The sequence below is a fragment of the Centropristis striata genome, chromosome 3 (assembly GCF_030273125.1).
Source record: "Centropristis striata isolate RG_2023a ecotype Rhode Island chromosome 3, C.striata_1.0, whole genome shotgun sequence".
Lineage (NCBI taxonomy): Eukaryota > Metazoa > Chordata > Actinopteri > Perciformes > Serranidae > Centropristis > Centropristis striata.
The window spans coordinates 38009952-38031997 of record NC_081519.1 but is presented as its reverse complement, the minus strand read 5'-3'; the positions used below and the strand labels follow the sequence as shown (position 1 = coordinate 38031997).

Sequence of the window (22046 nt, the reverse complement as noted above, 5' to 3'; positions counted from 1 at the left end):
TCTGGAATTCTGCTTCAGATCAACGATTTTGATCAAGTGAGTAAGAAAACTACAGAACACAACTCAACAAGGATTTTTCTTGTTCACGATTATAGTGTGGTGGGTTTTGACACTTTTAAATGAAGAGTGGTGTCAATCAGACTCATGGCAGACAAATAATAATTATAATATAGAAAGAAAAGGAAATAGCTCTATGAAACAATACTTGCAGACAGCAAGTAGAAACAAGATATATGTCACCAAAAGCCAACACTGCAAAAACTATACTAGGACTCTATAAAACGATAAAAAGGACCGAAACTCAGTTCAGTTTTCAATAAGCATATTAAATTAAGCAAGCAAAGCAATATTGGTGAGAGAGAGAGAGAGAGAGAGAGAGAGAGAGAGAGAGAGAGAGAGAGAGAGAGATGGTGAAAAGACTTCACAGTTCAACAAAACACAAATCAGGAAATAACAGTGATTATATATAATAAATAGCTATGTTGGGTACTCACTGTACCAATGATGAGAGAGTCAGTCAGGTTTGCAGCATGATCTGCCAAAACTGGCAACTCCTGGAGAAACTGAGACAAGGAAATGCCCATCCACCAAATATTCTCCTGACACAAACCACAAACTCCAGAGTTTGGCAACTCCTGAACAATCTAAGCCTGGGAAATATAACGTTGACACATTATACTCATATAATACTTGCGCTTGTAAAAACCACACAATCTGTATGGCATAGTCATTTCATCCCAGTATCTGACTCAACCCTACTCTACACTCCCACCTTTACTGGCAACCTGACTGCACCTGACTCCTGGCTCCACTGTGTAAAGTCGCTGCTAACAAAGTTAGCTTTTGTAATTCAAGGCAGAACAAAAACAAGTTCAGAGCTGTTTTTATGTACACACTGCCGTGTATATGCATTGCCACACTTCTATCCTGATTGACAGATTGAAGTGGTAATGTAGACATGGCTACATTATGATGAACAAGTCTAAATACCTTACTTTATCGTCTAATTTACTCTAAATGGTACCATAATTTACAAAAAAAACATCATATTGTACTGAAGATATAAAACTAGCAATTGACATCATTAATTTATTGGGAAAATGTTAACTGAAGTAATAAATCAAGTAAGAAGTAGGGTCATTTTCTCATAGACTTCTATACGATTGGACTTCTTTTTGCAGCGTCGCAGACCTGCAGCATCCTGACAGCTACTATTAACTGATCAACTTTCCCTCATCCTTCTCTGGAGGGTTGCTGAATACCTACAAAAGCCTGGAATATGAATGAACGAAATATGAAATATGCTGTTTTGGAATTTACCGGTAAAAATTGCTCAGTAACAAAGACTGTATATAAATAATGGACTTAGTCACCATGAGGTCACCCATTGGTTTGTGGACTGCCCGTTGGAAGCATCGAGTTCAGCGTTACACTCGTCGCCATCTTGTTTCCGATACGTGTAGCAGACCATATTTGGACTGTGGAGGAGGAGAGGGATCTGATCACTGACTACAGCCTCTCTACACCTCAACCTGACTGAGAGAAGCCGCTGCTAATTCATGTTAGCATTAACTGGGATGTTAGTTTTGGCTAGCAAAAAACAAAAACAAAATGTATGTTACTTACCTCAGAAAAATGAACGACTCCTTGGAGTGTCTGTTAGTCCAACCAAACACTGAACAAGACATTTTTACTGAACAAAATGTTATTAAGTGAAAATACAGTGTGAAAGGGTCAAAGTTATGAGACCAAATCAGTATGTCCTTTTTTATATCTATATAACGTTATATATAACTTTATTGACTTGTTGCCGTGGATATGCATTGTTCTGCTTATTTCTTGATGACGGCTCGTCTTGTTAGTGACCTGTCAATCAAAGGTAGCCACGCCCCAAATCATACAGTTCTTTATCTTCTATTTTCTTCTAAATGGGGCCATTATTTAAACTATTAACATCAAATTGTCTTGGAGAAGATTTTTTACTAGCGATTGAGACCATAGTGTTACCCTTAAAAAAAATTCTGAGGTAATAAATCAAGTGAGAAGTTTTCTCATTTTGCACTGAAATGAATGGACAGATTTTTTTTGCAGCCAAACTTAGCGCCCCCTGCTGGAATTTTCGGTAGAATGCAGCTTAAGGCACCTCCTGGTTTGCCTCCATGCTCAGACACGGAGATTGCCGCCTGCTCAGTAACCGTTAGCATAGAAACAGGCAGTGTAAAGTTAATGTGACTGGTGTGCAAACTTATGTATAGCATTAGCTAGCCTGTATTAATTTCGAAAGACACCACTTCTTACATAAAATTATATCTTTATTATAAACAGCAGTTATCATGAGAGTGCAATTAAAGTTTTATTACAGGTAAACCCAACGATTAACTTACCCTCACTTAGTTGTCAGGAATGATGGTGTCAGTTTGGACCAAAATAAAAATCAGTTGAATTAATAATTAAATAAATAAATACTATATTAACGTTAGTGAGCGTTGTATTCTGTACCTGATATGAAGTGGGCGTTGCTTCTGAGGTCCCGTCTGTCAGTTTTCTTCTGTTTCCAGCTCGTTTTACCGCAGTAGGCTAATCCATTACTTCTTCTTTTTTGCCTTCTCAGATCATTAGGAGTGCCATCAAACATTTTCAATTTCACTTGTCCGTGATTTTTCTGGCGTCCCGGTGCACAACAGCTATCTACCATGCTGACTTTGTACTTTATAAATACAATAGGCGAAGAAACTATAGTTAGTAATTTGCCCCGGAAGCGCTTTTCTGCCAAGATGGTGTTGTTTTGATATTGAGTAATTACGTCACGTCACTCTTAACCCGCAGCTTTATTACATCTAATGAAAATATTTTTAATTCTTAGGCCTAAATTTGTACACAATTCTCCAAGAATCAGCCTAATATTTTGTATTTGTAATCTTTGACCTTTTAATTGTGGAGTTGTATAATTTAGCATAAAAATGTGACATAATGTATAGTCTAGTACTGGAGTGTAACTAAATAATATTTTCTCAAGTACTGTAGACTAGTTCTATCTTTAGGTGATTTTACTTGAGTAAATCCATTTTAGGCCAATCTATACTTCAACTCCACCCAATTCAAACGGTACTTTTTACTCCTCTAATCTGATGGCTCTTTGTAAATAAAGAATTTACATGGAAAACATGTCACCTTATAAAATGTGATGACATGAGATAGATTAAACCACCTAGCAGTCTATAAACTAGTCAAATTTAGCTCCAGTTACAGCAATGTCAGTTATAATATTCCATTGGTATAATGCAATATAATAAAATAGAATTACACACACAAAGGACATGTTTCTGCTTTCATAGTTTTATTACAGTGTGACATTGCTACTTTTACTGCAAATAATTCAAACACTTCCTCCACCATACTTCTTCAATTACAGGGACTGGAATGCATCCTTTCATCTAGTTTTTATACCAGTTTAGTGTCAAGGGAAGGCTCATTAGACTGGTGTATAATGTGGTTTATTTATTAAAAGCCTAACCAGGGACACTGTCTGTAAATTGGCGAGATATATCTATATATAGATTATATGTACATTGCATCAGTCGCACTTTTAATTAAATGTAACAATGTCAAATAAATGAACACAATAAAGATAGAGAAAGAAAAATAGAGTCAACATGAGGTTAGAGTTGGTTGTGATCTTGGTGAAACTGCCAGGAACAACATTAGAGAAGTTTGATGCCAACTCAGATCAGACTGATTGGAGATAAATTAACTGTGCAATGTTCTCACTACCATGCAAAGACTGTCCCACCAACCCAGAGGGGGCTTGACCCCAGTTTGGCAGGACTCATCATTCTCCACTTGTCAACCCTCCCAGCCCCGCTGACCCTGCTCCCCGCCTGTTCCTCCTCTGACCGGTAGAGGTCGCAGCCTAGCAGCCGCTCTGTGGCCGGGAACGCATGGATGTATCCGAGCGCTCCCACATGACAAAGCTACAGCGCGTCTGGAAACCAGGAAAGGAGCACGGGCGTTTTGGGAGAAACCGTCGACAAGATCCATTCTGCATCTTTACCTGCAAGCTCAACTCGACTCGGCTCGCTGACAAACAACTTCAGTGACCGTTTTTACTTTTTATTTTTTTGGTGAGGCGGGCAGCTCCCATTTCTTTCTCCCCTCTTCGCAAGTGAACTTTATAGGGATGTTATATCAGAGCATCACCGTGCTGAATGCCCAGATAGTGCTGAAGTAAGTGTAGTACGGATGTGAAGAGTGCAGAGACTCGTTCTTCTTCTTCTTCTACTACTTTTTGTTCGGTTTAATACACAAGAGAAAGAGAGAGAGAGAGAGTGTGTGTGAGTGAGAGCAGAAGAGAGAGAGAAAGAGAGAGAGAGAGAAGTCGCACAGGTTTTTGGAGCTACGCTTTCATGCCGTCAGTCTTGCGGACTCTGAGATGGACGTCAGATTTTATCCAGCTCCCCCTTCAAGCGTGGGTTCATGTACGTTACCTACTGACTCCGGTTTGGACTATTACCACGCCAACAAGGTAACCATTATCTCTACTTTATGGGCTTATAGTCGGTCTGATGTGCAGCACTCGGTGTGAGGATGCACGCGCGCACAAGTCTATTGCTTACACATGGTGCAGTCATATAGCTATATGATCAGGCGCAATGTGTAGGGAGACCATTAGTGAGGAGTGCTGCACTTTTGGGGGATGAATTGGATTGAAATTAGTCACTAAGCTGCTTTATCACTGAACTTTGCTGTATTTCTGATGTTCAGATTGTTTAAAACTGCAGAAAAGCACACATGACACCTGTTCTGAACTCGTGCACGCGGGTTTTCCTTTAATTAGAATTTGCTAATGTGTCTTTCTGGGGGAAAACAACTATGGATGCGTTGTATTGTAGCTGTCCTGTGAGCTGAGTTCGAGCGCACTGACCCTCTCCTGCGCACTGGAGCTACTGGCTATATGTGCATTTTTTTCTCTTCTTTAAACTATATACATGTACAGCAGCAAAATCCACCTTTGTATAATTTAAGCCTTGCTGACCTAACTGCGGAAACACGCTATCTTATCTGCTCCACACAGGTTCCCACACGGGTCAATGCGCAATTAGTGCAATAAACAGCTTTCAAGATTGCCTCTAAATGTGATGGTGACAGCATGTTATGGATCGGGGCCATTTGTGATGCGCTGCATATCGTGCAGTTTATATCTGTCCAGTCTGCATATTAATTGGTCTTATTTTTTCTCGATAAAAGTGTTTCCATGAAGCATATTCCTACACGCTTGGTTATGAACACCTTTTTGCGCATACACCCAGTCCCATTAGTGCGCACATAATAACTTTTTAGGAATCAATAATTCATGCGCAACCCATAAAGAAACCACACATCGTTGTTTGAGATTCTACAGGATGAAATATTGTAATTTATTTATCAGCTGTTTTGTTCATATCAAAAATGTTCATGCGTTTTTACGCACGAAATCGTATCCAGTATTTCCAGAACCTCAGGCACTTTTATGTTAAATTGAAGTGGTATTAGGTGCAATACAATTATTATCACTGACAAGCTTCTATCTGAAGAAAAACACCACAAAACCAGTTTGCATCACTCCTTCTTGGAAAGCTAAATACTGTGAAGTTTTCTAAATTATGCAGTTATTGATATTTCTGTTGCATATCATGAGGCCTACTGTTAAGAGATCACTTTTTCACGCTCCACTCTTTCCATGTGGTGGACACCACTGCCGATCCTTGTTTTGCATTTATACAAATGGCACAACCAGCCAAATAGTCCAAGATTACAAGTCACAGGCAACAAGGCATTTTTTTTCATGTGGTCAGGGTAAAACTTGTGTAAACATTTGGCAGACCAAGAAGGAGGCATTATACTCGCAGCCATTCAAAAAGGTTTGCTTGCCTTAGCACCTGGAAGGAAGCCAGCAGGCAGTTAACATTTGCTGATGACAAAGTGAAACATTATAGCACAGTACAATATTTGAATTGTTAATCTCCCCTGTCCATACACACAGTCACCTGTATGTATACACGGACAACACACACAGACACACTCTCTCCCAGCCACACTCACTTGCAGAGAGGTTTTGAATTACAATACATGAGACTACAGTCATTTCTTAACCCCTAACCTACTGTAACATCCACCCTTTAACAACATAAACTGATTTTATGTCTGAATTTAATCTTAAATTATACATTTAAGCTGTTATGTATGTATAAAAATATTCTCACATAGAATGTTTTTTGTAATCTTTCTGTCATAATGTTACAACGTTCATATCTGTGTGTGTGTAAGTGTAATACACACACAGTAGCTGCTCCGGATGTATATTTAAGATCACAATGAGACCTGGCTCTCTGACCAAGGCCATGTCTCAGGTCTTGTAGCGTTAACACAATGAACCGTACTAGTTATCATGATTCAGCGAGCGTAGAGGTTGTTGGCCCGGTGCGAAGAGGTTTGGGTTTCAAGGACAGAATCGTATAACATTGTCATTACTAAAGTAACAGCTGTGACTAAGATGTAAAGTGACACATTATCTGTGCTGCGCCGCCACTACTACACATAACTGTTGAATAATGATACAGGAGTTTTATATGACATTTTGGCAGTAGTTCATTCTTTATGGCACTTTCATTTCGATAGCGGGATGGAGTTGACCCACTGGAGAAGCACTGTGTGAGCAGGTTTTAACTAGGAAGCTTTCAAAGATGATAAAAAAATAAGCTATTTTTTAATGTCACAGTCATTATGTAGTGAGTTATGGCTATTGAATGCAGGGTTTAAGTGTTTTTTGTTGCAGTATTTCTAGGTCTACCCTCTCTTTTTGGATTAATCAATTATTTGATTGTTTTGTTCTTAGTCGACTAAGATTGCTTTTGTCGATTAGTCATTTTTTTTATGCTGAAAGACTTATTTCCAATAAACTTATGAGCGTATTTCTGGTAAACACAACATTTAAATTGATGTTTTGCATGGTTATTTGTGGAGTAAAAAATAAATAAATAAACGAATTGATTAGTTGACAAAATGCTGTGAGTGTCAGCCCTAATCATTTTACTGGAAACTGGAAAGATGATTCATAGTCACAATTTTTGCCCCATTAAGCTTCAGTTTTAACAGCTTCAAGGTATTAAACTCACCTAATCATGTCTCCTTGAAAGGTGTTTTTTTCACCATCATTAACACTTAAAACACCCAGAATATATTAATAGCTTGTTTAACCCTCACTAGTGTGGTTATGCATTACAGTACAGTAATAAATAAGCAAACCAGGAAGTGAGCATAATACTAAGTATTTTTAAAAGCCCAGCACTTCCTGCTCTAGTGGTGTAAACTCAAACACATTTATTTTTGAGAGCGACTATTAGGCTTTATGAAAATGATGTGTGTGTGTGCATAAACCTGTATTCATGCTATTTTCTACCTGAAGGAGTTAATAATTGAGGAACGTAAAGAATGTGTAAGTTGAAACTGGTTCGAACTGATCGGCCACATTCAGACTGATGATTGATTGATGCCTGCCAGGAATATGGATTGCACTGACAGGATAAGTCAATACCACAAATCCATGAACGCACTTGACCTTTGAATTTAGGCGCCGGTTTTCCTGCAATTACACATCAAACATCAACAAAATACAGTAACACAAATGTATGAATCAAAAGGAGTCAATATAAGCTTAAATTCCCCTTTGTCAAACCAAAATCTGATTTCAACACAAACTGATGAAGGAGATTATGTAAGACAAAAATGCCATTGTTCTTCGCCACATTTCATTGTAAATTCCGTGATAAAACGACCTGTGTATCCACATTTGAGAACAATGCAAAGAACAACACATGAGAGAGGCATCGATTTGTATTTTTGCTATGAACCCTACGGCACTGTTGCTCTTCTCAACTCCATCCAACTTGCATTGTCCTGCACTTGCACAATCACCGTGAGTCATCTTTACTTTTTCGCCCAAGATTTTCTCCTAATCTTTTTGAAGCCTCTCTGTATCTTTCCTCACTGAGTGGGAGGCTTGTTTGTTCAGCGTACACTCAGCTGTGTATACCAGCGCTGAAGGCCACTTCTTCGCAAATGCCTGTTTTAGCGAGAGACTATTTGTCAAATGCATTATGACTTGTGCATACCCCCAGGCAGAATCACTCCGGTGAAATGAAGTTGGATAGATTACTGTAGCTGTTCCACTTTCTCCTCATCCCTCTTCCCTCTAACAACACGGTGCCCAAGAGAGAGGCTCTCAAGTAATTATACTGTAGTTATTCTGTAGGTTTATAATCCAATGGTTTGCAGATGTTATTCTTTACATAGTTGCAGCCTGTTCCAAGTTACTGTATGTTATTTATATATTCTGAGGCCGTTTTCACCGCAGTGCGGAGCAAATGCTTTATTGATACACAGTTTTTGCAGTGCAAGTACTTACAGAAGTGATATCTCAATCAGAGCATTACTGTGTTTGACTGCATGCATGTGTGTGTGCAGTGCATATCTAATTGCTATTATACCTTGAGGCGAAATGTATAAACCATGTTTAACAAGATAACCCTCATTTATACATTGATCTGGGTTTTCCCATGTGTTATACTTTATAATGCTTCAGTGTACATCTTTATATGAGCACAAATAACCAGCAGCTGACATTTGTCCATCCAAAAAGCAATGAGGCCAGCTTTTGCAGAGCACGTTCCACCCCTTTTCAAGTGGTCCGTTCCATTTCCACCACTATCCAAATCACTGCATTAGTCATGGGATACTTCAAAGTATGGACAGGCGAAAATATTTTCCATGTTGAATTCTCCGAATGTGTATTCCCCCCCCCCTCTCTCTCTCACTCTCTCTCTTCAAAACATGACTGTAATAGAAACAGAAAAAAGTAAAGAGTTATTCCAGCAGTACCTCATTCTGTACACAGAGAAAAGTTAATTACATGGAGGCAAGCATTCTTGGGTCGACAGCGTGGACTTGGGGTTTTTCATTGTGCCCATTCATAACATTCTGCTGACTGGCCAGTCCGAGTTGCAATATCCCAACCGTTCTCACTGGGGAAATGTTAACCCATGCATGGCACTAATGCACACCAGAGGGAAAACGCAGACTAAAGCTGCTGGAACTGGGAATACTCAAAGTGGTGAGTTTATTGTTCTAACACAGTTCCAGGCAATTAACTCAGAGCAACCAATAGATAACATAAAAAGGAGTTATGGACATAATTTTTGCATTAAAAACAAAAAAACCCTTAAAACAGTCTTCTTTGTGAAGTTATTTTTTTTTGGTCTAACCACTTCCTGGCACTATTCATAATCAAGTCTTTCTGTCTCCCCACCTCTCCCCCTCTCTGTGTCTAACTTCTTCTCTCATTTACCTTCCCAGCAGCAATGTCAAAAGGTTATGGAGGGAAGCCGGATCGCCTGGGGCTGATTGTGTCTTTGAGTTAATGATAAGTAGCTACAGTGTTATTCTCCGGAGCTGTGGGGCTTGGATTGTGTTCTCTGCACAGACTAGTACAGTAGGAGAAGACGGCACTATTTATGATTTTCCTTTTTTTGATCGCTTGTTTAAAACACAAAAATACAGAATGTTGAGTACATTTTTGTAGCCGCCATAACAAATGTAGCCATTTTATGTTTCTGTACACCAGGACACGTTGAATCTCAACACAAAGACTTTTGATGTAAACGTTTCTGAACTGCTTCAACCTGTTCCCATTGTGGCATGTGACTACCGCTGCTTTAAACACTTTAAAAACACTTTGCTTCTTAGTTAGGCACCTAAACTACCTGGTTAAGGTTAAGTTGAAGATTATGGTTAGGTTTAAAAAACACACCCTCCGGACAACAATAGGGCACAACATCACTATACCAGATTTTGTTTGTCATATTATTTCATCCCTGCACAAAACAATGTTTCAGATAAACCTAAATGTGGTCTGTAGAAACATAAAATGCCATTTTTTTAGCTGGAGACTTGGCTGCTTTGAAAAGAATCAGATGGATAAATTGTGGATGATTGAGTGGCATACACAACTTCACCTTCCTCGTAATCTGTTTATGTTTCTTCACCTATGTTGCAACACAGGAAAATCCCCACAATGGTGCCACCACATCCCTGATACTGTTGATATTCTGCAGCTATACCCACATAGGATTTCATAGGGGGCTGAGGACGGCAGTTGATGTATAGAGAACAGCCGTGAATATACAGTACTGTCCACAGCAGAGATTTACCACCGTGGACTTCAGTTTAACCTACAGAATAGTGAAGGTGGCAAAGCCTCAACCAGACTCTGCAGCACTTGTGTAGCTCTGCTCTCTACTTTATAATCTAGACCAGACATGACTCAGAGCTACTAGAGGTGTTAAGAGGGTCATAAGTCATGTATGGCTGAAAATAGATAGTATAGTTTATCCTGCCTGGTTAGCTACTTAATCACCTAGGTCCGTAGAAACAGGCTATTTATGCCAATGATTGATTGTATTAACTGCCAAGAATTCAGTCATGACAGTGCATTTTTAAAAACTCTTCCCAATATACTTTTGTGATATACTACTGCTATCCAAATCATTTCTATGCTGCTATCACATCGCAATCCATCAGCCGCAAAGTCGCTTTATTGTAAGAAATCACCAGACTGCTTTTAGGTTAAGACTGATAGCAGTAGTTTTCAGGCTTGGCGACATGCATGGCAACCCGTAACGTAACGTGAAGCCATATCACAAGAACGTCAGAGTAATTCCAATTTTGACGTTGAATCCAAGCAGCCCCGGCCCCTGCCCAACCCGTGCCCCTCATTAAATCACATTAACCCTAATTATTGTCACTGCCCCTTGAAACCCAAATACTACAGTCAGGCTTGACTCGTGGCTCCTCAGCTGGATGTTGGGTGTGTGTTTCATCCCCTAGACTTATGTAAAGGAGTCCAATGTGCCACTTTAAACTGTCTTCACCTCAGGAGGCCACTGGTTCCTCGGTAGCAGTAGCCTACTGTAGCTGTCTGTCTGCCTCTCTCCCTGTCTGTCTACCCAACCCACCCCCCCACCACCCAGTTTCCTTGTGCTGTTTTATATTCAGTTCTTGATTGGTTGGGGGATGGGGTGGTGGAATAGCATTTGAGAGGTTAGCTGGTTTGTGCACGGAGGGGGAAGTAGATTTGGTGTGTGTGTGTGTGTAAAGACACAGAGAGAGAGAGAGAGAGAGAGAGAGAAAGGGCTGTAGATGGAGTGAAAATAGAGAGAGAGATTTTTAGGGGTACTTTATTTTTCAGCTCGCCCTTGAGTCTGTAATGTCATTCAACGATGTGGAAACCAAAATGAGCCTTGCCACCAGATGTGTTCCAGTCCAGATAGCGACTTGAAAGACAGACGTTTATTGTTTTAGTGCATTTGGTGTGGTTCAAACCCAAACTGCATGAAATGCTGATTGATGGATTTCACTGATGAATATGTGTGTGTGTAAGAGAGAGAGAGAGAGAGACATCTGCTTCATGTGATTTATTTAACCATTTCTGTGCTCGGCTGTACACTCTGCCCGCTGATGAGAAGGGGAAACTGAGTCTATTTCACTGTGCTACAGTAACATTTCAAAGCAAATTCATTTTCTTTATATCAGCACACAAATAGGAAATAATACAAGCCTTTCCAATAATGTTTTCTTTTGATATCTACAAAATGTGGCCTTGATATTTCTAGAAAGTATACGAACTGAAAGAAATACTCTGCTTTAATAGGAATAAGTATGGTAAGCATACTTAGCAGCAAGACACTATATCTACTATACTATAACTATAACTGTTGTTGTTATACTGTAGGTTCTGTATTTGATTATAACAATAAACCAAAGTCAACAATACCACTGAAACTGTGACCTACTGTTATGCAACTGTATACCTTTGGTTCACAAACCCAACTTATTGTTGATGCTGACATTTAGCATCATCCACATGCATGTGGTTTAGACTGTAGGTCAGGAAGTGCGCAGCTCAGTGTTTTTGCAACAGTTTTAGCATCCCTGGCCTGCTGTGAACCGCGTGTCCTTAATTATCATACACCAACATTTCTGTTGTTCCTTTTTTGTTTTTATGGTTAAGGTATCAGCACTGCCAAGATGGATGCAACAAAGAAAAAACCTTTTTTTGGTGTGTTGAAATGCAGCAATTCCCAGAGCAAGAAAGCTGATCTTCATTAGGATAATTGCTTCATTTCATTCATAAACAAATAGACCACAAAGTGATTATTCTAGATGCTGGAGATTATGAGTGCAGTTATTGGCCTTGGTAGATTTGTGTAAAACAGGCTTTGGTACATAAATTAACGTAATCATTGTATGAGAAAAGCGTATCAACATTTCACATAAGCACAGACGGAGCTCATCATCTCTGACTTTCACACTCGCCGCTCTGCAAAGATCTCACAGTTCACCCAACAATTTGTTTTTCACTTCATCTCTCTGGGAATGATGTTTTACAGGCTATGTTTTTGTACTTTCATGTTTTTTTTTTCAGTGAAGGCTCTATGTGAAATGGTATGAAACTGCCGTTTAGTCTATTAGCAGGAAATGAAACACTAAGGAGAGGAAGGAGTGCAGGAGAGGGGGTAAGGGTGTTTTCTGGGCATGTTGACAGATCAGAGGGGACGTTTTGACAAGCTGGGGACTGAAAAGATAAGATCTACCTTGGATATCAAAAGGGCAGGAGGGACAGTGTTTCTATCAACCTTATAGAGATAGTTTGGATTTTTTAAGTGGGCGTGTATGTAGTACTTAACCAAATTTAGTGTATAACCTATAGTAGATGGCAGTTGATATGGCCCATGCAGTTTTAAGAAGCAGGCTGGAATACTGACGGAAAACAATTTACTGTTGCAGATGAAAACAGATTTTCACCTCCCTAAAAAAATAATTATAAATTCTGTATGCTAGATCAAGAATATTTTTACTGCTTTATCTTGCCGTCAAACGCCCTTTATGATGGCAAACTGTAGCCGTTATCAATGCTCTTTTCAAAGCTACCAGACTCCACAGAGAAAAACAGTAATTTTACCTTGCAGAACACTGGCGTTACTGGTCTACCACTGCCCCGGTGCCTCACTATGTGTTATTGTGATGTTTAAAGGGTTAGTTCGGATTCACCAAAGTCACACACAATCACAAACAAACTAACCGATCAAGGCAACAGTAAGAAAGCAACCCGTTTTCTGCAAATATTTTTATTATTTTTTTAAGGGAGTCTGGTGGCTTAGAAGAAAGTATTGACATTTAACAGCTCCAGCTCCCTTTTGGGAAAGAATGTCTGACAAGGTAAAGCAGTGAAAATATTCTAAATATAGTCTACACTTGGTAGCTAAAATACATTTTTGCTGCTGCCCCCATTCACAGCAGTACATTGATTAGCTTCCGTGCCAGTATTCCTGCCTGTTTCTCCAAACCGGAGGCATGCTGACTGCCATCTACTATAGGTAATACACTAACTATGGATGAGTACTTCATACAACCTGACTTAAAAAAAAATCCATACTATCCCTTTAAGTAAGTCTGTGATAGCACTTAATCACTCATCAAAAATTGGAAATTCAGGTTTTTGTGGGGCTGACTGTTGACTCGATCCTTGTTGTATGGAAGGTTTGTTGTATGTTTGACTGACAGCTGATCCAGGTCCAGGTGATAAAGTTTCAGATTATATAAGAAGTACAGGGAATGCCTGTCACAGTAGCAGCATGGCATGCAGTTTATTTGTCGGCACAATCCCCTGGCTCCACTCCCAACGGGGCGTTTTCCTCAGAGAAGGTCGGCGAGGATGGCGTGATCCAACAGATTCCATAGGATGAATGTATAAAAACAGTGATAAACATAGTGTCTGCGACTTCTAAGAATGCAGCTGTCGGGTGTATTAAGAGGGGTTCGCAACATGGGCAAACATGAACAGTTGTCTTAGCTTCGTGAGGCATGTCCTGTGCAAACAGAACTGGAGATGACTGGTTCAGGCCCACACTCGGAGACCACGGGCCCACTGAGTACACAGAGACATACACTCTCACAGGTAGACACTCACACATGCAGATGCAAGCATGTCCACACTCGCATAGCATAAATAAACACCAGTGCACACGTGTGAGGACACAGACCACAGAAATGCTGTTGTGTTGTTGTGGAGCAACAGCCCGACCAACTGCTGAAGTGATTACTGTACTTTTATAGTACAGACACATTCAGTAAACTGTGAGAGATCTGGTTAGGAGGTTAGATTCAGTTGAAATGTACATGAGCTTTCACACATCTTCTCTAACTGTCACGGTGACTTTTCAAGCTTTGTTCTGTCAACACAAGGAGAAAAAAAAAAAAAAATCAGATGTGTGAATAACCTCTTTGCAGGGTGACAGTATTAATGATAAAGTCAGATAAATTGTTGACATTGAAAATACACCCTCTCCAAAGTAAAAACTTTTGAAACTAGTGCCGCTTGTGATTTATTAAATGTCAATAGATCATGTTTGAGTTACTTCAGGACTGCACAGGAAGTTAGTTCGCTGGTTGGCCACAAAGGATTGGTCCTCTCCGCTGTGTGCCGTTTGTGTCTGTGCCGCTCTGGGCCAAGTCTGTGTGTGTGTGTGTGTGTGTGTGTATGTGTGTGTGTGTGACTCCCCTCCCTATCACTACAAACCCACAGTCCCCCCAGGCCCCTTTTTTTTGCCTCAGTCTAGTAAACCACCTCTGGCACTTTTGGGCTTTGTTCATAATATTTTCATTGTAGCTTTGCTTTACTTTCCAGGAATTCCATTCGCCGCGTGTTGATAGTCAGTTTTTGCTCCCTCAAGATAACAGCGTCAAATAAGAGCACTTAATCTTATGGAAGAACGGCACTCTGTACTTAAATGTAGATATAATTGTGTTTCCCTTCTTTCTCTATGAGTGCTGAATCTGTTTTTACCGTCTTTCAGCTTCTTTTGACACAGAATAATGCTTCAGTAATGTGTAAAGGAGCTTGATATTACATGAAATGTTTTTGAACTGTGTTTTTTTGTGCTTTTGTACATTGATTATGGATGTACAGTAGCTGCTTCAGGTCTGTTTTAGGCCTCAGTACGTTGATTGGTATGTGATGTGTTGGTGCAGCTGAAAGCGAGTGTGTTCACTGTGCAAACACAGCATTGCTGGCACTCCTGGTTTCACTTAATCTTTGACACAAAGGCACTGGCATGTGGCTGGGCTCTCAGACAGATTCAGTGACAGAGAGAGAGAGAGAGAGAGAGAGAGAGAGAGAGAGAGAGAGGTGTGGGTACATAAATAGCGTGATAATTGCTTAAAAGATCTCACATTTTAAAGCGTTTACATTTATTTATTTTTTCTTTTTTAATGTCATCTAGACAGGAAGATTGCCTCTTTTTCGGGCATCACAGTCAGTTATTAGGATTTCCTGAAGCAAACACGGCATCATGTGACTGATACCATGCCTGGTACTTTGCTCACCTCAGGACCTTATTCTGAGCCGTAGTATACACAGAAGTCCACACTACTGCCATTCTTGATGGATGATTTATTTGCCTGCCATCCTATAATTACCAGCCGGGTAGATGGGAGGACCTCTCTGAGATTATAGTTTGTCTTTGCAGTAAAAGAAAAAAAAAAGCCTTAGACTCTTTAAACGATTTGGCAGTAAGCTCTTTTAAAGGATCTTTTGATGTTTTATCAAGCTGTGGAACATTAATTGAAAATGCATTCATCGCCTCTGCAGTGATGGAAATGGTGAAGCAAACATTTTTAAAATGGAAAAAAAAACATGTATTTATTTCCAAATTGGTCATGTTGTCCAGAGTTGTCTCCTTAATTATCGCAGTTCTGCAGTTTTTTTGTACTAAAATGTTACCTCTTGGCACCCAAGATTGTTGATTGCAAAGTTTGATATCTTTCAGATGCAGAAGCATTCAGATATGTATCGAATTAATACTTCCACATCAAAAGAATTGTTCCTGTGTTTTTCTTTTTTGTGAGGAAATGGCTCGAAGGCTAGAAGAGTGAATACAAAATGAAAAGCGGTGACCTCTCATCAGACTTTGACAGGATTTTGCTGACACCAGTCACGGGTAATCACCAACTTCTTGGCAGGAGAAAGGCGTTAGTTCTTTCTAGATACACTCCACCTAATATTCTTTTAATTGACTTCAGAGAAACTGTATCAAGACGTGCTGATGAAGTTACAAATTGGCTAAAGCTGCTCATTCCTAGAGCCAGATCTCCTTGTTCCTTTTGGTTTGGTTTGTTGTACTTTCTGCTGCTCCGCATAATGACGAGGGTGGAAGAGTGGAAGATTTCAATTACTCTGAGAAAGTCAAGGAGGTTGTTGAAGTTTGAGAAATACAACACGGGCTGGTTGCTATGTGGAGACTGTGCCCATTTGGAATGTAATTAAATTGGTTTGGCTGCTTGCCAGTGAAAAAAATACATTCCTTTTTTTCTCATCTCAAATGAAAATGTATAGAGTGTTTTGCTGAAAAATACCTGGAGGGAACAGTAGGCTGTTGAATATTTGTAATACAGCTTGCACTGTGCAGTTGAAATGAGTTTTGAGATGAGTTATCCATTGTGGTTTCCCCTTTGACATTTCAAAGGTATGCAGCTTTTGAACCATGGATTTACTGTAATCTATTTTTTTTTCTATTATTGATGTGTGGTTGAGTTATAAACTGTAAATTGGCTTCTCTGCCATTTCACTGGCTGTGCCATATCAGAAACCACGAGGCCACGGTGCAGAAACACACTTTGTAATAATGTTTATATATAGTCACATGTAAAACCCCAGTTGTTGGTCCCAGTCTACATATGAAACTGTACAAGACCGCTGTTTACCATATAGAGTGTGTGTGAATCTTTCAGCAGCTCCTCAATAGCACAGACTAACCAATACCTACAAAGAATGCAACTTTATGACGTTACCCACCGTTCTAATTCGAAAGTAATGACCAACTGAATTATACGCAAAGACACATGCACAAGAGAAAAAATACACATTAGAAACAATAGAAGGTGAAAGTATCTTTGAGACTGATGTAGGAAGGATAGATGGAGATAAAAATCTGTGGTGGGGAAAGTCTGCAAATGTTCTCACGTATCCAACGGCTGCTTGATTACAGCAAAAATCATTATCACAATTATTTAGAATTATTCAACACGATTACTCATTGACTTCAGGTTCATAACGCATTCATTGTACTGGGAGAAAAAAAAAGGAAAAACTCTTGTCAGTGGATTTTCTTGAATTTATTTTTTTTTTAATTTGAAAAGAAAAAGGAACATAAATAATACTAAATATGTATACAATGATAAAAAAAATCAATACAAGTAAATTAGAGAAAATAAACAAGATCAACTCTCTTATAATTTAGTACAGTTCCACAACCTCCTTGATGTGTGAAACTGTTCAGCAAAAGGGCGCGCTGGATTATTAACACAAGACAAAACAAGAGCATCGTTGCGAAAAAAAAAAATGCAGCCCAATAATTGTTCCATCCTGATCGTCTTGTTTTTAATAATTGTTGCAAAAAAAATGTCAGAAACAAAAGTTATCATTTGAACAAAGAAACTAATCATTATCCAAAATGACGATTGTATGAAAAGCAAAGTGTGCCGAAACCGCATGTGTTATCTCTTCCTTCCTTTCAGCTCCGTAAAGATCAACAGCAATTGACGTTTGAGGTTGTTTTGGCACTCACAAAAGAACAAAGTGATCTTCCTCTTCTTTCAATGACCTCATGACAGTATGAGCCACAAAAAAACAAAACAAGAGATTTTTTTTTTTTTTTTTTGCTAAACTGTAGTTTTTACATTCGAGAGAACATGCAGGGTTCCATTTTTAAGGTCGAGTAATAGCAGCAATTTCTGACCAATCACAACAGTGTGAAAACGCCCATACAATTGTATTGGAGAGAGAGAGAGAGAGAGAGAGAGAGAGAGAGAGAGAGAGAGAAAGAGGAACCAGTAGATGAATTCTGAACTGAACTATAAATGTGAGCTGTTTGGTTGTGTGTGTGTTTGTTGTGGAGTAAAAAATCCGGTTGCCTCTGATCTGCAAATGGATCGAGCTGCCCAGCCGAGCCATTCTCACAAAATCAGCCTGGCATGGCGTTATAATAGCTTTTCCTTGTACGTGTCCTGTCAAATCAACTTAGCCTCTTCGGGTGCTATTTTAGTGTTAGTCACACAGACGATAGAGGAAACTACAAGTCCTGTGTGTCGCCTCTTGTCCCCAGAGAGCACGGAGAAATATACTTGTATGTCCAACGCTGTAATGCTTTCATTACAGCATGACACTTTTGGAAAAATGTACTTAGAAACCAGATCCATGGGGCGAGGGGAGAGAGGTGTTGAGATGATGAGCTAATTAGCAGGGGTCTACCACCATCCTGCTAATGGCTGTTTGCGGGTTTGCGGCTGCTGCAGCATGCGTGTGCGCGCTCAGGCTGCACGGTTGATTTTTAGTCAGAGGCTTAATCCAACATGCACATGACAAAGCCTGCTAAGTGAATCAGAAAGCTGTGTATCAGTGGAAACAAGGCTCCTCAGACTCCTCAATGGAGCTGCGCTGATAGAGCGAACAGGAACAGACGCATGCCAGTACACCTTCAGGGCATTGATTGTGTGCCATAATGCTTTCATGTGCCTCTTCTGCCTATGTCGAATGCAAAATCATATCTCAATAAGGCGTAGGATTTTCCTTATGTTGTCTTCTGTGTGTCTGTGTGTGTGTGTGTGTGTGTGTGTGCGCGCGCGCCTTGCCAGATACTTTGATGTGAAAAGATGCGAGTAAACGTGTGTGTGCGAACCCAGACTTAGGGATGCACCGTTAAGCTGTAAAATGATGTAGGTTTCTACTATTACAGCCCTGTACTTGTGCGAGGAACTAGAAAACAAACATCAGACAGAGAGGAAGAGGAGATAGAGAGATAGAGCTTTATCTGGCAGACAGACAAAGAGGCCTGACGAGCAAATTCTGCAAACTTACAGAAAAGAAGAAAAAAAAGAATAGGTGTATACCACACGTTAGCATTGACACACACACAAACCGAGTCCTTTTTCTCAGGCGTGCATGTGCTGACAGGACACCACCTCTCACTTTCATTTGTGCACATGCACCTGCTCACACTGTTATTTTCATTACAGCAGAGTGAACTACAGTGTCGGCTGACATCAAACATACCTACCTCAGTGTGATCATACGGTAGTTTTCAACAAGTTCCTACAACTAAACAGAACGACGAATTTTTTTTTTTTTGTCAGTAGAGCCCGGCCGATATATTGGCTTATCACAGATATATAGGTATCATCCTGAATGTAAAAGAAGAATGTAAAAATATTTTCTTTATGAATATGATGCACAAAAACATGCTTGGGGTTTAGAAATTGTACCATCATAAAGTTTGTCTAGCATAGCGTAATGACTTACAAGAGCTTAGAGCAAAAAAGAACAATAATCAACTTAAACCTTGATTTTTGGATCAAGCACTAACAAATAGTAATATATGCATTTTGGAAATACTTGCCTCATTTGGCCAGTGCGTTACAACATAAGCAGGAGTATAATGTTACATATAACAAGAATGTTGGCCAATAAAATGACATCAAAATGATTTACTTCCGAATATTGATCCAGTTTTGGTTGGGCCTTATTTGTTAGCGCAATCAAAAACCAGCCTTATGGATGAAGTTAAGGTTTCTAAATGTTAAAGGAAGCTGAAATTGTTATCTGATTTACTGCTCAACAAAACATCATTGCTAGCAAGTTTGATCACTGATAAAAAAAAACAATTCACTGGTTTCAAAATCTCAAATGTGTGAAGCTGCTGATTTTCTCAGTATTGTATTAGTATTGTATTGTATTGGCACGAAATAGGCGATATATTGCGTATCACGATACAGGAGTTGTGGGATTTATTGCCATACTGTAAGCAAGACGATATGTTTTAGGAAAACTGTCATAATACGGAGAACACACCACCATATGCATAAAATCTGTTAAAAAGGTTTACTTTTTTATGCAATCATAAAAGTAAGATTTGCATTTATTGCAATCTCTAACAGCAAATATTATAGCACTACTTTTTGTGCATCTGTCTGCTACAGATCTATGCATGTATACTATTAAATCCCAAAACATAATATAGGAAGTATATCAAATTTTTTTCTTACACCCCTATTTTATATCATTGGTTAATTAAATATTATTAGGTTTTAGAATGTTGGTTGGACAAAACAAGCAATTTAAAGTGGATTTTGAACTGTTTATTATCCATGGCGAAATTAATCTACAGTTTAATCAATAACAAAGGCCCTAAAAGAAACCAGTGTACCGGACGTAAGCCATCCTTCCTCCTCTTCCTTACTTTTCGTGTAAAACAAACATGCGAGGGGGCTCTTTGTGAGCTCTTTGAACAAATGATCAGTCCTGTTTCTGGAGAGGGCAGCCTTCGGCTTTTATGCCAGTGAATGTATTGTGGTTTGGACCAAAAAGGTGTCCCTGGAGTAGAGTGAAACAGTGTTGGAAAGAAATAATGCGAAAATGTAGATACAGAGAGGTAATCCATGAACCGGTGCTTGACCTTTCAGCAACACTTCCATCTTTTCTCACATTACAATAACATTTCTTCTTTTTCCCTTCACTTTGAAGAGCCCACTCTGTCTGCTCCAGGGTCATGACTCGGTACGTCAGCTTCAATTTGCGGGTAACTCCTGCAGCTCCGTTGTGCACCGTATGCATTCTTTACAATTAAATGAGATGTTGGCGGATGTTCTGTAGTCATTCAGGCTCATTTAGTGTATTTGGTGACTACTATCGCTAAGCTGCACAAACAAACCCGGGCAACAATGCAGTACGAGGGGTAAGCAGGTTTTTGCGTACGACACAGAGGTGATGGATGAGCTAATTGGGGATTAACAGTTGATAACTGAAAGAGGTGAGACAAGTGCTGAGCCCCTCTCTGTGCCAAAGTCTGCCGTGATGTTTTCTTTCTTCCTGGTTCTGCTCACCCTTGTTTCTCACCTGCCACGCTGTTATTTCTATCTCCCTGGATTCTCATCCTCTCTGTCTCACTCTGCTGGATTTCTCTCCTCTCCTTTCTCTAACCCTCTTTTTATTCCCTCTCTCTCTCTCTCTCTCTCTCTCTCTCTCTCTCTCTCTCTCTCTCTCTCTCTCTCTCTCTCTCTCTCTCTCTCTCTCTCTCTCGGGCTGATTCTCATCAGCCTGTATTAGTTGCAAATGCAGAACTAAGTGGCTGTGACAACATTCTCAGATGCTCCAGCTGCCACAGATTTATTGAGTTATTAAAGTAATGTACTGTGATTAAAAATGCTAATTTTCCCTAAATCGTACGCCAGCTTACATCGTTTTTTTTCTGTTTTTTTTTATTTTTTCAGAAGCTGATTTAATTACATGGAAAATGAAACAAGGGCCGATGATTCAATCTTTGCAGCCAATTGCCTCTCCACACAAAAATGAATTACCTCATGATACAGAATTATTGTTTGGGCTACAGAAAGTGAAATGACAGTGGGATTCTTTTTGGAATAATCAGAGCATTTGCTAATGCTTTATACAAGCTATTGTGTGCACAAATGCTTATATTTAAACCATACATGTATTAGACTATCTTATATTTTGTTTAGAAGTCATCTCAGCAGTCTTACCTCAGGCCATAATCTGAAAGTGAGGCTTTGAACTGAGTGAAAAAATACAGATCCTTTAGAATCCTTATCATGCTGCTGAAGTAAGCCACTCAATACATGTAGGGTAGTTCTGGTTTTACATTTAAAGCATGGATTTTAAATAAAGAGAGAGAAAAGTTTCCCTTCCCAATATTATTATGAATTGTGTCCTCGTCTATTCTGAATAATTTCCTTCCCCCTGGGGGATTTTTTCAGTGTGCTTTCCTTGGCTCATTTTGGCCTCTCATTATGCATTCATGTATTCGTTTATATAATGCGCAACTCTGCAGCTTCATTGGACAAATCTCAGTCGTTTTGGACAGCATTGTGTATGATACATGAATGTT

General features: G+C 39.5%; 1 protein-coding gene across 2 annotated transcripts in view; it reads left to right on the top strand.

The window, feature by feature from the left end:
* The first annotated feature begins 3992 nt into the window (after positions 1 to 3992).
* tox2 (TOX high mobility group box family member 2) overlaps positions 3993 to 22046 on the top strand; it is a 104074-nt gene continuing 86020 nt past the window's right edge. For both annotated transcript variants that reach the window (XM_059329241.1, XM_059329240.1), the window contains exon 1: positions 3993 to 4522. In XM_059329241.1, the coding sequence (XP_059185224.1) occupies positions 4430 to 4522 (93 nt within the window). In that variant the 5' untranslated portion in view covers positions 3993 to 4429. The remainder of the gene's footprint in view (positions 4523 to 22046) is intronic.